Raw genomic sequence first — 17329 nt, 5'->3', positions numbered from 1 at the left:
GGACCTACAAATTAGGTGTTATTAGAATTTATACCGGAAAGTTATATCGGCCTCTCTGGAGCGAGCTAGATCGTGCTTTGCCAGAGCGATGTCATTCTCGTGCATATACACGTGCTTTTTTTAACCGGGAGAGGAACGCGAAAAAGCTCGCTCTCGATCTATCGATTTCGAATTATCTTTTTCGACGGGGAAAATAAAGAAAACGACGTATATCACTTCGACGATACTTTTCATTAATATGATTATAGACGAGAGTAGGGAGGAGGAGAATCGATAACGCGTTTCCCCCGCTTTTATCGAGGAAGCCCGCGTTCAAGTTTTCGTTCGTGAGACTGAATACGAAATGACTCATCGCTTCGTGTGGTTTTACATCCCGTCCTAATTCAGCCCACGTAAAGGAGAGCTTCGTTTTCACGTCACGGTGCAGATTGCGTTCCTCTGCTGCACGTTCGTCATCGCCTCTCTCTCTCTCTCTCTCTCTCTCTCTCTCTCTCTCTCTCTCTCTCTCTCTCTCCATTACGCTTATCTCGCGGGTGCATTATGTCAGAACCGATTGATGATGCCCGCGGAGTGCGTTGTCACATTTCTTGTCGCTCTCCGGCGGAAAATATGGATGCTTTTAAGTGAACGCCGAGGGAGAGAGAGAGAGAGACGTCGAAAAGCGACGTATAAATGTAAGAACTCGGTTCGTAGTTAGAAAGCGCTATTGTGGCCCGGCATGACAATTTGCCAGAATACACGTGCCTCTAATCTATTTTATTAGTCACGAGGTTCAACAATCAAGAGCTCTAATATTTTGAAAAATGTTAATTTAATCACGGGCACAAAAAAATTCCGTACACGATGCACGTAATCTTAAAATGTTTATCTTAATTTTAGATAAGAGATTAAATTTATATAAAATTATATATATTCAAAAATGTATGTGTACAAATTTATTAATATTTATTTATTTTTATTATATATATATATATATATAAAAATAAAGTAATATATTATATATAATGTTAATAAATTAATATTCTTTACAGAAAATATTTTGCACGTTAGATATTTTTATGTAATGGTATATCGCTCTTACTGTAACGAAAAATTTTAATTCTTCAAAGAGTGAGAGCAATTACACTGCTCTCGCGTTCCCTTATTAGAAAGAGATTTGTGTGTGTGTGTTCATTGGAAAAATTAAAGAACTTACACATAAACCAGCATGGGATACTTGGTGGCACCGCTCAAATCAGCACCGGGTGGTATCAGCAGCCTCACCTGGGCGTTAAAGCCACCAGGAACTGGAACTTTGTATCTCTGAACGATCGGTTGCGATCTTTCGTCTATTATCTCAGTTACCACGTCGTTGTCCTCCCACACGGAGAGCAACGTAAAATTCTGAAAACGAAAAAGTGCTCCTTTAATGTACTAGATAGTCTCAAATGGCGTCGTAACGCCAAGATTTATAAAAATCATTTTATACACAAATATATATTATATATAAATATATATTTTTTATATATATATATTATATATTTACGCTCGTCTACATTTTTTTATTTACTATTACATGTATGTAATTTTTTAATGCATATAATTAAACTTATAATATATAAAATTTAGACATATTTTATATGTCTTTATAGAGAAATATATATTTTTTATTTATATATATTATATATTTATGCTTGTCTACATTTTTTATTTACTATTACATGTATGTAATTTTTTAATGCATATAATTAAACTTATAATATATAAAATTTAGACATATATATTATATGTCTTTATAGAGACGAATTAACGGCGTTTATCTTAATAGGAGCACTATTTATCTTCTTAACGCTCGATTTTACGTTCATCTTTCTTCCTCATCTCGGGCCATCAATTGCCGAGCGTTTCCTAATTCTGACGCCGCTATAACCATAACAGATTACACCGAAAAACGGAGGAATAAATGCACCGTGAATACACAGGGACATCGCAAACTTAAGGGGGCGAAGTTGAAGTAAGAGTCAGAAGAACGTTTAACGGTTTGCTTTCCCTAAAGTCCTTCGCAACTTCAGTCGACATCCCCCTTAACAGGTTCGCCAATCGGAATCGATTCGGTTCAAAGGGCGACTACTTTTGTAAGTAGTTGTTCGAAGTTTCTTCCTTTTTTTTTTTCCTTTTCGACGCGTGAGGGAAAGAAGGTTCGCGGTATACTTCGGGCAAAAAAATTGCATTAGAACCGAGCCAATGCTCCGACGAAGGGCGTCGCCGAAGTTCGTCGGTTTCCGTCGTTTTTGCGCGTCGGAGTTTACCCGCGCGAATTCTATGGCCTCTCTTTCTCGGCGAGAGGGATAGGATAGATCGGGGCAAATGTAGCGCGCAATCTGCGCGCTTTTGTGAGTCCGGGGGTGCACTCGAGATCGAGAGATCGAGATTCGAAGGATGAATCCCCGCTCGAACATTTTTGCATCGCGGCGAGAACTTTTTCTCAAACGCGGAATCTCTCCCGCGCATTTTCACCCCTCCGAAGTTTCTTCGAGTGAATGACAGGCGATCCGACGCCGAGCATTTCCGGCTTTTGTGTGCAGGGAGGAGAGAGAGAGAGAGAGAGAGAGAATCTCGCGCAATATGACGCGGCGGTATCGATTTTCGATCGATATCTTTTTTTTTTTGCCGCCTCGGTAGAGGCTGGCTGCAAGTGCTTGCGTGATGTAAATTGATAAAATTTGAGAGGAAATCCGAAGAAGAAAGAGAGAGAGCGACAAAGCAACTCTCCTCTTTTTAACGCTTATTTTAGCTCTCTGAAAGGTAGAAAAAATATCGTAAAATAAGGAAAAGTAATGTTTGCTTTTTCAGGTATATTTATAAAAAATTGTTCTGCAGTCAAATTTTTAAATTAAATTGATACTTAACTTTTTATTTCTCGAGACATTTAATAAGGAATATTAGAAGCTTGTAAAGAGGAAAATAAAATTTAATCGTATTTTTGTTTAGTCTCTTGTATATTTTTAATTAATAATTTTTTTAAATGTTTTCAAAATACGGTAAAAATAATTTTAAAATAATTATTACAAGATTGATATATGTACAATCCAATTATCAATATATATACAAGTTAAAAAAAATTTGATCTTAAATTATAATCTCGCTATGGTTAATAAATTTATGACCACGCGATTAGAAGAGAATCGCTTTGATAAATGGAAAATGGTGAAGTAGAATATCGAAAAGTTAAACACGTTCAATTGGTATCACTTAGAGCCTTTTGTAAATTTCGATAATGCCAATATCATAATATCGACGTAATTGGATCGGTATCCAAAAGTACACCATAAATCATATCAGAGTACGGCGAAGATGAGAGAGCAAAGGGATTCCAGAGAGGATTTTGCGCGTGTTTGCGAGCTTCGTGCATGCACGTGCAATATCCACGTACAAGAAATTACTCTATTAGTTTCGACACAAATTGGATTAAAAATACACGCACCGTTATAGTATAATCTTACACTTTTATTGAAAATATTCTATGCAATAAGATATTTTATAAATTCAGTAACGCGATGCGCGCGTGCTTCCAAAATAAATTTCCAAATTAAATAAAATGGAATATAATAATTTATGTTATTATTTTATAAAAGAAAATATTTATTCATAGAGTCTTCCATTCTTTAGTTTTGAAATAAAATAGATAAGTCTAATATGTATTCTTTCGTTAAAATAACGTAAAAAATTGCAAATGCAATAAAAAAATTTTTTAAATGTTAATAAAAAGTTTACCGTTTTATTTTTAAGAAATTGATCAATAAGACTTACAATTAAATGCTATCAGTCGAGCAGTATATAATTAAAACGCAGTCCTCTCCTGTATAATCCTTCAAACGCATTTATTGATTTTTTTATAATTAGTCGATGTAGACGTAACACGAAGCAAAAGAGAGAAATGCAGGAATTTATCCTGGCGCTAATTGAAAACGGCCAGAGTCGAACGGAAGCTTCAGCAGATCGATTCGCGCGGTATAAAAGCGCGAATTTCATCGGCGCAAGGTCGCTCTTTAACGTAATTGGATTAATGTTCATTGTCGACGGTTTCCCGAGCGAGAAGACCAATTATCAGCATTAAGCGGTCGCGCGAAAATAAGGGATAAAGGCGCCCCGGATAGTCAGATTTTCGCTCAAGTTTCCTCTTGCTTCTAGATCTCTCTCTCTCTCTCTCTTCGCTCCGTCGATCGTGATAAAGCACGTAGATTCCGTACCTGACATCTTACGTTAGTCGTTTTCGAAGTTCAATGACTTCTCCTTCAAGTCCGCGTCTGTCGCTACGATAATCAGATTACAAGGGAATCGCTCGATGCATATCGAACGTACCTTTTATTTATTCTTTGGTGAATCGAAGAACATTTCAAAGACGTTTCTAAGCGCGATATAAATTAAAGATCCAATATAGCTCTTCCTCTCCTTTTTTCTATATCATTTTGCGAATATAGTTTACATTTTATGCAAAAATAAATAAAAAGAAAATAAAGTTATTTTTCTCTTACTGTATATTTATATGAACTTGAATCTATCTAATACATATTGCATAGAAGGGAAAATGTACTATCCATATTTTTATTTTCATGGATTTAATTATCGTGAATTTTTTAAGTTTGTTAATTGTTAATTCGAATCAAAATATTTCAAAGATATTTTTAAACGTAATATATATATAATCTAAAAGTCCAATATAGTTCTCTTTTTTTCTTCTTTATACATCTTTGTAATATAATATATATACCATGAAAAACATCGAAATAAATGGAAAATAAAATTATTTTTCTCCTCTTCAAGTTTGTTAATTGTTAATTCGATGAATCGAAACATTTGACATTTCTAAATATATAGGATTTTATTTTAAATTATCAAAATAAAAGAGGGAAGGGATCATCTTTATATTCTTATGTTTGTAAATTCGATCGTCGTGAATACTTTAAAGTTTGTCAATTAATTTAATTACCAATACGAGTTCTCTCTTGATACATGAATCTGCAATTGTTTTTGTCCGCACTTTTCGTACAATTTGCGACGATTCGACCTGTCTGTCAGCATTTAAATTCGACGAAGGAGAGTTTGATTATCGAAAGTAATGAAACTTTCATTCAATCGCAAACTTTTTCTTCCGAGAATGGCGGGCGAATAAGCAAATGGACGGATAGATTATAGATAGACTGTGGGAAGAGAGGAAAAGAGCTTCCTCTTGAATATATTCAAATCCTCAAGTCATTTTTAGATCGATTCATGAGAAAGATATGAGAGCAATAATAGTAGAGATGCAGTTGTTTATCTTCGAGAAAGATATGAATTTATAATAATTTTTTTTCCAACTGTGCATGTGCTTAATTTAAGTATATGTCAAGTATTTTATGCAATTTAAATACAAAGACTTCTCGTCCTGCTTTTTTTTCAAACGCTGCTGTATCCATAATAAATAATTGATGCATTTTTATATTACTCACTCATTATTATCGATTTATTTACAAAAAATCTAGATTTGAAAGATTATTGTGAATATTTTGAACAAAAAAATATAGATAATAAAAAAGTATCTAGAATTTTTTTGCGATATCGAGATAGTCGGTTGAATGACAGAAAAGAAAACGAGAGATGCACGTAATATTTTATAAGATAACAACTCGCATTCAAAACATTGCTGTAACACGCGTTTTGCTAATAAACTCACCGCTGAATACGAACTTGTCGGAATTCATACATTCAGAGGCCAATAATTAGAGCTTGTAATATATGTAGGAATGAGAAATGAACGTGCGTTTGCATTAATATGAGTTAATGAAGTTTTATGTTTATGCATTTGAATAACGGTAGATTTCAATGTCGGATTGTTGTTAATGGACGAACCTTGCTAATCGTAATTTATTAAAATGAACTCTACTTCATCCACATCACGATGATGGGTATTGCGATTCGAAAATAAATGGAGAATCAATTAAATAATGCAAATAAAGCCACGTGTATGCGAAATTAGGATTATTTCGCGAGAAACTATTATACATATAACAAATTATTTAATATTACAACACATATTGCCTCGATTATGCACGTATGTAAATTTTAATTTTCTGCATTAAAACATTTTTTTCTCCCCGTGTTGATGCTTTCATAAATATTCTTTCATCCGCGTTAAAGCATAATTAATAAGATTAGTATCAAGAAGGTAATTGTAAAAACGATATCGCAATATAAATGCATTTTGAGTGAATAGAAAATAAAATTGTTGTTTTGTTTCACATGAACCTTTACGTATCCAATTATAAGATAACAAAGATATTTATTTTCATATCTGAATATTACATTAAAAAATTTTTATATTCGTCAAAATATTTACAATATTTAATATTAATATTTTCAATATTTAATATTAAATATCTTGTATATAATTATAATTTTGATAAAATTTCAAATTTATTTAGAGATTTAAACGATGCACGATTTTAATTGCGTAATCTTTTAATGTCAAAATAACCTTTTTTTTTATCAAACTGCTTCACGAGAGGCGTAATTAATAAATTATAAATTGTATTTCACCTCATACATTTTGTTCATTATATAACTTGATAAATTTATACGCAACGTTTGGGAATCGATATCTATTATCTTTTTTATGTGATTGCACCGAATTTCTTTCAACAATATTTAATTTACGTAATTAAAAATTGATCCAAAAAATGTGACGCGAATGAAAAAAATAAGCTCGTGGTCAGATGATGAAAAATTTTAACGGCTCTTATCACTCTTCCTTTTCAAAATACAAAAATTCGACATAATACAATAATTTAACCCTCTATATAAGAGTGCATTTAAAAAATGACTTTATATTCAATCGCTATGCAATTTATTATTTCACAATCGAACGCGCATAACAAACGAGAGTGTCACACAACACGTTCGATGAATAAATGACCTTTTAGTTCTGCGCTTATAATATCCTCTCCTTCCTACATATACGTACATATATATATATATACATACGCGCGGTGCGGAAACGAATTTGAAAACAATACGAGGAAAATATTTATACCGAGCAGAGAGCACTCTAGCAGTTTAATGTATCGTTATTACGCCCCGGTGCAAACCATTGTGCAAACGCACAACTACGCGCATTGTCGCATTTTTTTACGCTTTTTTTTTTACGAAGCCGGTAACAGCGTCGCGATAATCTGTCTCGGCGTGATTCCGATCCGATTAGGCCGAGAGCGAATAGTATCGCGAACGCAATGTGTTTCGCGCGCGGAATTTCGAGGACGAGCTTTGTATATATATATACATATATATATATATATATATATACATACGAGAAAGAGAGAGAGAGGAAGAGGGAGAATGCGTTGTGCAAGCCGTATATTACTCGCAGTGCAGTGCCGGGGACTAAACCGTACATAGTACGTGGGGTATTCTATTGCTGTAACAGAATTTATTCGATTCCGCGGTCTGATAGGGGACCCCATGTACCTCTCACCAGCAGAATTACGCGGCTGTCATCCATACGTCTATATCACATGCAAATACGCGCGAGGGCACGCGATCGCGAAAAGATCATTATGCTCGCGGTTTCCACGGGATAATGTAACAATTTGCGCGACTGCGTTGCAGGGCAAAAGGAATTTCGCCTAGAATGCATATATGTATGTAGATACGAGAACGCTCGTGCTCCATATTTGGATAGGATCAAATTTGTTGAAACTTCGACGACCTAATGATTAATGGAACGTATCAAACGCGCTGTAATAACATTGGATCCGAAATTGAAATTAATAGCAAGATGGGTATATGGATCTACTTGCTCTCTTAGCTTGTTAAATTACGGATTTCATCTGACGTATTATTACGTGCCCTTATTATTATCTTTAATGGAATATATTAAGTATTTTCAAGTTGGAATATATTCTAAACACCTTTTATGCATACTATTTATCTTTAAATTTTATAATACGAAAAATATATTATTCTAATTTATTATAATATTAATATAATTATAAAATTCTGTAATTAATAATATATTAATATTATGTATAATATAATATTCATTATTAAATACAAAAATATGGAAATATCGGAAAATTCGACATCGAAAAATGTTAGCCTTGCAAAGAAAATGGTTCAAGATCTCTAAGATCTTAAAAACTGCTACGCAAATAGTCATGAAAATACATGGATGGAACATACCTTATTGTAGATGCTTATGTCGGGTACTCCAGGTCCAGCACAAGTGAGCACGTAATGCGAATTGTCAGTGGAGAATGTAGCGCTGTTGTACAAACACCGACTGCCGTCCTTCTCTCTGACAATGTTACAAGTTAAACACACCGACTTGTGGTCCATATCTAACAACGACACTCTATATAAATGTTGAACCGCTGAGTCGCGTTTCGAAGTTGCCAAGTAATATCTGCAAAACAGAAAGAGAAATTTTTTTTTTCTAAATATTCAGTGTGTAAATTTGAGAGATCTACTCTCGTGACTTTTTCGCGAATAATCATAAAACTAATTTTTAAAACATTATCTTTCCTTATTTTATATGTAAGGTGTCCTATATTTTAAATGACATACTGCTATTTTTTGAAAACCATCGAAAAATGTTTCATATATCATGTACTAAATACGAAATATTTTATGTTTCATTCTCTGACACATTCCGAAAAAAAGAAAATATGAGATATCTCGTAATATGCTCATTTTTTAATAATCCAACTTTAATTATTTTTTGCATAGACTAATGAGATAAATTAATTAGTATAAAAGAAAATGTAGTTATTTTTTTTTAAATATACAATTACATATTGCAAGTTGCAAATTTTTTTAATCACAAAAAGAATATGTTTTTTAGATTAAAATTTATCTCAGTATTCAATGCAGAAATATTTCATTTTTTTTTTTTTTTTTTTTTTTTTAACAAAAGATGTCAAAATGAAATATATCTCGCAATCCATTCATTTTTCAACTATTCTATTCTAACAATTTCTTTCTAAATATACAAGAAATCGATTTATGTAAGAAAATTATGAAAGCTTTGGTTCTCGAACAATAGACCAAATCTCGTTATTCAATGCAGAAATATTTCATTTTTTTCTTTCAAACAAACTGTCAGAATGAAGTATATTTCGTAAATCATTCATTTTTCAATCATTCCATTCTAACAATTTTTTTTCTAAATATACAAGGAATCGATTTATGTAAGAAAATTATGAAAGCTTTGGTTCTCGAACAATAGATCAAATCTCGTTATTCAATGCAGAAATATTTCATATTTTTTTTCAAACAAACTGTCAGAATGAAGTATATCTCGTTAAATCATTCATTTTTCAATCATTCCATTCTAACAATATTTTTTCTAAATATACAAGGAATCGATTTATGTAAGAAAATTATGAAAGCTTTTTTTTCTCGAACAATAGCAATGCGTGATTTAAAATAGACTGGACTCTATATATATAGAACCGAGAATTTTTATAATAATCTACCAGAGACATCGTTTTACACAGCATGCATGTGTGCATGCGCGAGTGAGAAAAATGATCGCGCGCATTAGAATAACATGGCCGCTAAGAAATTAGTTCTTCGGTATCCGCATTGTGGAACATGGAGAACACCTGTTGCAACTCTCTAAGATTTCAGGGGGAGGAAAAGGGGGCAATAAAGGGGCTGGGGTGAAGACAAATTGTCCACCAAGCTCGATGCCGCCTCACCAAGACGACATCCCGAGGAAGCGTATATATTTAGCCGACTATTATTATCCCGCATACTAATCTCTCTCATCACTAATTCCCGTTTTCCGTCAGTCTCCAAGTGACAATGATATTTCGCGAAACGGCGACCCCATTAATACGTAAGAACGCTGCTAGACCGAGCAATTTTCATGTGAACCGCATACCGGGTCCGTCAGGAATGAAGCCAATTTATCGAGTCGTTCTAGTTCGAAGCTATCAAGTCGGCCAACGCCGACAGAATGCTACCATTAGATACAATCAGCTGATGGTGTAAATTGCGACTATTGACTGACCGCTGCTTGTACCCCTCTGATGCGATTACGCATTAATTAGATCTCTATTGTTCTCCCCTTTGATTCTCAACGCTTTGTGCTACAACAAATATAATATAACCATCCTTTTTATTTTTATTTAGATTTTATTTTACACTTGATTCGTGAAAGGAGATCTTTGTTGAACATATATATATAAGTTATAATAAATATTTAATAAAGTATATATATATAGTATACGTGGAAGTGTATTATTTCATCATCTCTTATATGCAACGTATTATTTTGCCATATTTATTCAATCTGTCAAAAATATGTATATATGATATATATATATATATATATATGTTAAAAATTAAAACAAAATAAAATAAAAATAAGAATAAGTACATATATACATATTTTTGACAGATTGAATAAATATGGCAAAATAATACGTTGCATATAAGAGATGATGAGATAATACACTTCCACGTTCACCTATCTTGCGACTTCTCGCTAATTTTCCAACATATGAAAACTGTATATTCTACAAGAGATTATCATACATATATTTAACGAGGTAAGGACCTCCACAAAGTTTCGGGAGCCCAAGGACCAAGGGTGCGTTTCATGAATTCTCTATTGCCCCGCGGAAACCCAGCGAGCGCGTTAAGTCGCCAGAGCAGTTTCCGCCGGGCTGGCAAGATAGATGACTCGGGGTTATTTAGAAAGGATTAATTCGAGCATCCTGTTAATTTAGCCTATCGCATCAATCTTGAAAACGACCCCGGGCTGCGCGTTGCCGTCATTCACGCTCGTGTATCCGCGAATCGCAACTTCCGCCGCTTCGGCTTCTCGCGCCTTTCCGTGAAAATGAAGATCGATCGATTTCAAGCGGGTAAGAGAGGACTCACGGGACCCCGGCACAACTGATACTTCATTGTCATAATCGGGGATGACAGGATTACAGTATTACAGGGTGGGGGATTAAATTCTGCGGTTAGATGTATGCGCCTCAGTCAAAGATATGCCGCTTTGCCTCTTTACGGCAAATTAGAGGGGTTATTCGTAATCGTGTCAAAGGAACTTCGGAAGCAATTTGCGAAAAGCGGATATTCCTAGATTTTATACGGGATTATATATAGACAAATGCGGCAACCTTAATGTCGAGATCCTTATAATTTTCATATGATCTGGAATTATTCGTGGGAAAACATGTTATATCGCGATTTGAGATTTTTAATTTGACAGAATTTTTTTTTACATCAGGTAAATTATGAGAAACGACGATCTTTTACATTTTAATAATATACAACTGACCTGTTCCCGATAATTTAATTGAACGAAATGACAAATAAAACAATCTTAAATTAAAAATGTTAGAATTTCCATATTTGAGATTTTAGGCTTTAGAGATTTTTTCTTTACATTTGATAAATTATGAGAACCAATGATCTTTTACATTTTGATAATTACAATCGACGGTCGCGTAGCTTCCGTGACATTTCAGAAAATCCTTCCCAAGCGGATAAAAAAGTACATAAAATAAAATGAAGAATTTCCCGATGATTTAATTAAAGGAAATTATATAGACGATCTTAAATTCGAAATTGTTATAATTTTTACATAATTTGAAATTATTTATGAACGAAAAATTATATCACAATTTGAAGTTTTAAACTTTAACATTTTTTTTACATTTAGTAAATTATAAGAAAAATTCTTTCACATTTTTTGATAATTACAATCGACGATCGCATTTCAGAAAATCCTTCCCAAGTGGATAAAAAAAGTACATAAAATAAAATGAAGAATTTCCCGATGATTTAATTAAAGAAAATTATATAGACAAATAAAGCAATCTTAAATTAAGACTTAAAATTTTTATATTTGAGATTTTAAGCTTTAGAGATTATTTTTTTTTTTTTTTTACATTTGGTAAATTATAAGAGACGACGATCTTCTACATTTTGCTAATTACAATCGACGGTCCCGTTTCCCGATGATTTAATTAAAGGAAATTATATAGACAAATAAAGCAATCTTAAATTAAGATTATTAAAATTTTTGTATTTGAGATTTTAAGTTTTAGAGATTATTTTTATTTTTTTTTTACATTTGGTAAATTATAAGAGACGACGATCTTCTACATTTTGCTAATTACAATCGACGGTCGCGTAGGTTCCGTCACATTTAAGAAAATCTTTCCCAAGTGGATAAAGAAGTACATAAAATAAAATGAAGAATTTGCCGATGATTTAATTGAGCCGGAATTGGTTCGTCTTGCCTGGTCGATTCGGATAACCGATAGAGCAATTTTTCTTCTCCTCGTGGTCTCCTCTTTCTTTCTCCACCCGGAGCGCATTACTAGAATTGATCCCGGTACATTAGTTACGGGAAGTAATATATATCTGCTGCTGTGTGCCATTTAATTACAGACACGCAGCTTCGAAACTTGGAAGGCTCGGCTCCTTTTGAGCGCTCGCTGAGGAGTGTTTCCTAATGAAATTAGTCAACAAATCCATCGCTCGCGGAGGGATTGCTGATAAGTATAAACTCGAGTGCGTGCCAATTTTATCTCGTCCATAAAGTATTAAGTACGGTGTTGAGGCGTCGTTTCCTCTATTCACGACTTTGGCAGTTGCCGATTCGCCAAGTTTCCCTCCGAAGTTGCAAAGTTAACTTGCAGTTAACTGCGATATTAAAAGCTAATACCCGAAAGCTGCACAGCAGCTCCGGAAATCCGGGGTTAAACCCCCGGAATTACGTTGCATACGTCCCTCCCCCCCCCTTTTTCCCCCTGGGTGATATCGGCAGATTAAATTGTATTTGTTATACAACTTTTACGATATCTGCATTTTAATGTATTGCAGTTTGACTTTCCAATAAACTAAAGCCTCGATTCAGCCAGGTCGAAATCGGAAATAATGTGGTCGATCGTTATTGGCTATTTTTTACTTGGAACCGCGTTGAAGACACAAATAAATCAAATAAATAAAAAATGCACATCCGCAGAAAATTATTATCGTAATTTTATATCGGAGTACGTTTCGTTTTTCTCTATTTTACATTAAAATCTAGCTAATTATTTGTAAATAATTTCGCAACATCGAAATAAGAGAGTTGTATTTGCCTGAGTGTTCTAAAATAATATAAACTTTTTCGTCAATGTAAAAATAAATCCCATTTTATCTACAGTTTTATAAATAAGGAACATCTGATATTAATCTTTAGGAGAATTTTTCTCTTAAGAGGATTCCTTTCCCTTTTGGCGCCTAATTTATAACAGAGTATTCCATTAACATGAATATTATATATTAATCAATTTAGTTTAATGTTTTGATATATAATAGATTAGATATTAAAAGCGTAATTAGATATTAGATATTGGGGCAACAATGTATTAATATACATAATTCTCTAATCATTTGAATTATTAAGAATATTCCTAATAGTAGTGATCCAAAATTTCATTAATAATAGATATTAATTAGTGTAAATAATTTCAAAAGAGAATTATTAATTATAGGAATTACATTTTTATTCATATTTAAAATAGATTTAGATTAATTCATAAATATAGAGTTAATTTTTCATAAAGAAATTAATTTGATTAAACAAAATTTAAAATAAAGATAAGTAAGTACAATATTGATTTAATTGTAAAATTGTTCAAAGGAGACGTATTTTTATATAATAAATTTCAAATATTTTGAAAAATATTTTATTTAATTTGGAAATTGTTTTAGTTTCATCAATGTTGAATTTGTAAATTAAATAAAATTAAATTTCTAGGTAGAATAAAAATGAAATTTGTAGGCAAATAAAAATAAATTTAGAAAATTTAATAAAAATAATAATAATTCAAAAATAACTCAAAATGAGAATTTTTTCAATTAAATATTCTATTAAATAATCCGATCTCTGTTTACTCGTCGATGAATATTACATAAGTCTTAAGATAAGAGGGAATCCTTTTAGAGCATCTGTTTTAGAATGTTGAGAGTACTCTAAAAATAACTGAGGAAAATTCTTAAAATAAAAATACAATTTTTTTTTAGAAGATAATGAATTTCTACCGTTCTTTGAAGTTGAATAAAAAAACGTTCGGTCCCATGGGAAATCCATTTATCGATAATAAACTTTATTGTTTGAATTGTTTCATCGGCAGACACTTCTAAGCGCGACATTACACGTTGCAACGACGCTCTCTATGCATGTTATGCACATATATATTATTCGTAATGCAGCGATTCACAAGCGCGCACCTCGTATAATTTCGCCTCGTAACTTCTTTTGCATAAGGGCGGTGCGACACACGAAGCGAGGCGACATTTTACATGGCAATTTTCACGGCGGGCGCACGCGTGCACGCACGCACGTTCTAAGCACCATCCCGACTTATTTGTCTTACGAAACGGGATGAAAGTTTCAACAACGTGGGGCAATTTAAAGTTGGCCTATCGCGACAAGCTGCTTCGCAAGGAACCCGTCCCAACCCCTAAGCAAACTCAAAGTATATCTATTTCAGGTTGTTTGCTCATTTGTGACGCTAACTTCTTCAGCACGCTGTTATTGTTCGTATATATTACGCGACGCTGATCGATGATATACTAAATCACGCACTTGCGACAAATTTTCTCACGTAATAAAAAAAAATAAAATAAAATAAAATAAATTTCAGGAAACAAGGACTAATAAGAGTCAGGCATAATGAACTTTTTCGTAAATTTCTATTTTTTTTTAATTTTTATTTAACTCGAACATTTTTTAGATCATCTTCAGAACGATTAATAAAACAATTAATGCATCTTAATTTAATTTTATTTAATTTACAAAAAATAAAAAAAATTAAATAAAATAAATTTCAGGTAACAAGGACTAATAAGAGTCAGGCATAATGAACTTTTTCGTAAACTTTCTATTTTTTTTTAATTTTTATTTAACTCGAACATTTTTAGATCATCTTCAGAACGATTAATAAAACAATTAATGCATCTTAATTTAATTTTATTTAATTTACCAAAAATTAAATAAAATAAATTTCAGGAAACAAGGACTAATAAGAGTCAGGCATAATGAACTTTTTCATAAATTTCTATTTTTTTTAAATTTTTATTTAACTCGAACATTTTTTAGATCATCTTCAGAACGATTAATAAAACAATTAATGCATCTTAATTCCCGTTTTATGTCTTTGACAAGTGTCTATATATTTCTCTAAAGAAAAAATTACAATCGCGACTTTCTCCTTCACTGACATTTTTTATTGGGGAATTTTTATGTCCACGTAGCCTACGTTAATATAAAAGAAAAAAAGAAATCTAAACTTACCGCTTTTAATTACTACAGATGTCATTGAAAAAGTACAGAGTTTCACGAGCGCAAAATTCAGTTAAAATGATGTAAAATGATGATGATTCGCGTTTTCTTTCATTACGTCTTATAATCGAAGAGTCGCGACGTGGCTTTAACATCACGATTGTCCCCTGTCAGCTGTCATTACAATGTTACAGCGTGATGGCCGCTATTCTTAGCGTTTCGATCTCGAGTTTCATTCTACAGGTTTAATTACGTATGAACGACAGAATTTCCAGACCGAATAAAAAAGCGGCGAGAACGAACGAGATTACGGAGCTACGGGATGAGGATTATGAAAATTTAGCACAAGCGCTCGCATGAGAGCAAGTCTCATATACTCTCCGGACAGTCTGCAAAGTGTCGCTGGACTCGAGTCAAAATTAATATTCCTAAAAGATTAGAAAATCCGGCGACTTTGAGGTCCCAATTAACCATTCTTTAATCGCGAACGCCATAAATTTACAAAATCTAAGCATATAAAATATATATTTACAAGGTTTCCAAAAAATCGTTCTTTATTTTCACAAAAAAAATAAAATAAAAAAGAAATAAAAATAAACTGCAGTCTAATGCTTTTATATCTTTTAATTTAAAGGTAAAAATAAAATATAGTTATATTTAATGTTAAATATATTAAATTTTAGACACAATTATAAAATCAGACAGAGTTGGATCGCTTTATTAAACTCACGTCGAGAGTTCGCGCGTTTTAAAGTTTCCGCATAACGTAATAAGCGGAAATTTCCGCGCGGAAGCCTTTTGGGAGCTCACTTTTCTAATTCACCAACACTGAATATTTCAACAAAATGCTGCGAGCACAGAACACATTCGCGACCCCAAAAGACTTAAGGCTAAATCATCCGACGTCGTCGCAATGATCGATGCGATCCATTTCGCAAGTTTCTTACCCTCCGTATAACGTCATGAGTTTACTTTAAATTATCCTCCCCCATTAATTTCTAAGATTGAACCCCTTATCGCAATCTTTCCTAAGACTTTAACGAAAGGCGTTGCGGCCAATTCTCGTGCCGCGGTTATTGTCAGAACGATCTACGTTATATAAGCGAATAACGGGCAGAAATTCTTCCGATGAAGTAGCGAGGTATCGTTATTGCTTTCAATGGTAGAGAGATCGGCTGGCAGGAGGGAGAGCTCGATTATTTTCCCTCTCCGCCATCTCTTCTGTCCACGCGTTCCACCGCAAACTGATGGACGTTTCGTGGATTCTTTCGCGAAAACCCGTTATCCAACAACGAGTGGTCCCTCGTGTAACGATCGCTCGTTTAACGTTATATACAGCTGCAAGTGAACGCCCCGGAAACGCCGCGGAAAATATAACGGAGAAGAGGAAGGAAGAGGGAGTTTTCTCGGGGAAAAGCACGATATAATATTTGTTCGACAGTCTCGTCGGCGAGAATACGGACGGCCGTAGCCGTCTTTTGTGCGCTCCGTCGCGTTTGTGATTTGTTGCACCGTCGTCCGTTATTCGCTCGAGCGACGACATTTCGTCGATAATACCGCAAATTGGCTGAGAAACTGTTTTTTCATAATTGAATATATCGTCGTCGTGTGTACGAGAGAGAGAGAGAGAGAGAGAGAGAACGCGAAACAATTCTACCTGATATTCGGTTGAAGTTCACTACGATCATTTATGTTCTCTCGTTCGTTTCGGTGTGTCATTTACGGAATTTTCATGATATTTTATTTATCAAATTTTAACGATAAACATCTAGATATTCTCGAAACCTCAAAGTAACGCATCATCAATTAAATATTGATATTGGTATTTTTTTAATGAAAATTTTTAGACCTTATATCGTACGCAAAATAATATGTACAGGGTGTTTACATAAGCTTTGTAAAAGAATGCTCTGAGAATTCGCTGACTTTTCAAGTATTTTCGTTTAAAATTCTAGGTAAAATAAAATTTGTAGATGCAGCTTTTTAAAATATAAAATGCAAATATAAGAGAAAAAATTA

General features: G+C 33.3%; 1 protein-coding gene across 7 annotated transcripts in view; it reads right to left on the bottom strand.

Annotated features, from left to right (window-relative positions):
- The window catches only part of LOC114930018 (dipeptidyl peptidase 4 omega), a 373400-nt gene that overhangs the window by 16380 nt on the left and 339691 nt on the right, over positions 1-17329 (bottom strand). For all 7 annotated transcript variants that reach the window (XM_085489791.1, XM_085489793.1, XM_085489795.1 and 4 more), the window contains 2 exons: positions 8194-8416; positions 1196-1383 (listed from right to left, as the gene is read on the bottom strand). In XM_085489791.1, the coding sequence (XP_085345917.1) occupies positions 1196-1383; positions 8194-8416 (411 nt within the window). The remainder of the gene's footprint in view (positions 1-1195; positions 1384-8193; positions 8417-17329) is intronic.

The sequence above is a fragment of the Nylanderia fulva genome, unplaced genomic scaffold (assembly GCF_048542155.1).
Source record: "Nylanderia fulva isolate GAGA-0341 unplaced genomic scaffold, ASM4854215v1 Scaffold9, whole genome shotgun sequence".
NCBI classification, from domain to species: Eukaryota; Metazoa; Arthropoda; class Insecta; order Hymenoptera; family Formicidae; genus Nylanderia; species Nylanderia fulva.
Note: the sequence above shows the minus strand (reverse complement) of the source record. Positions and strands in the feature narration are given on the sequence as shown.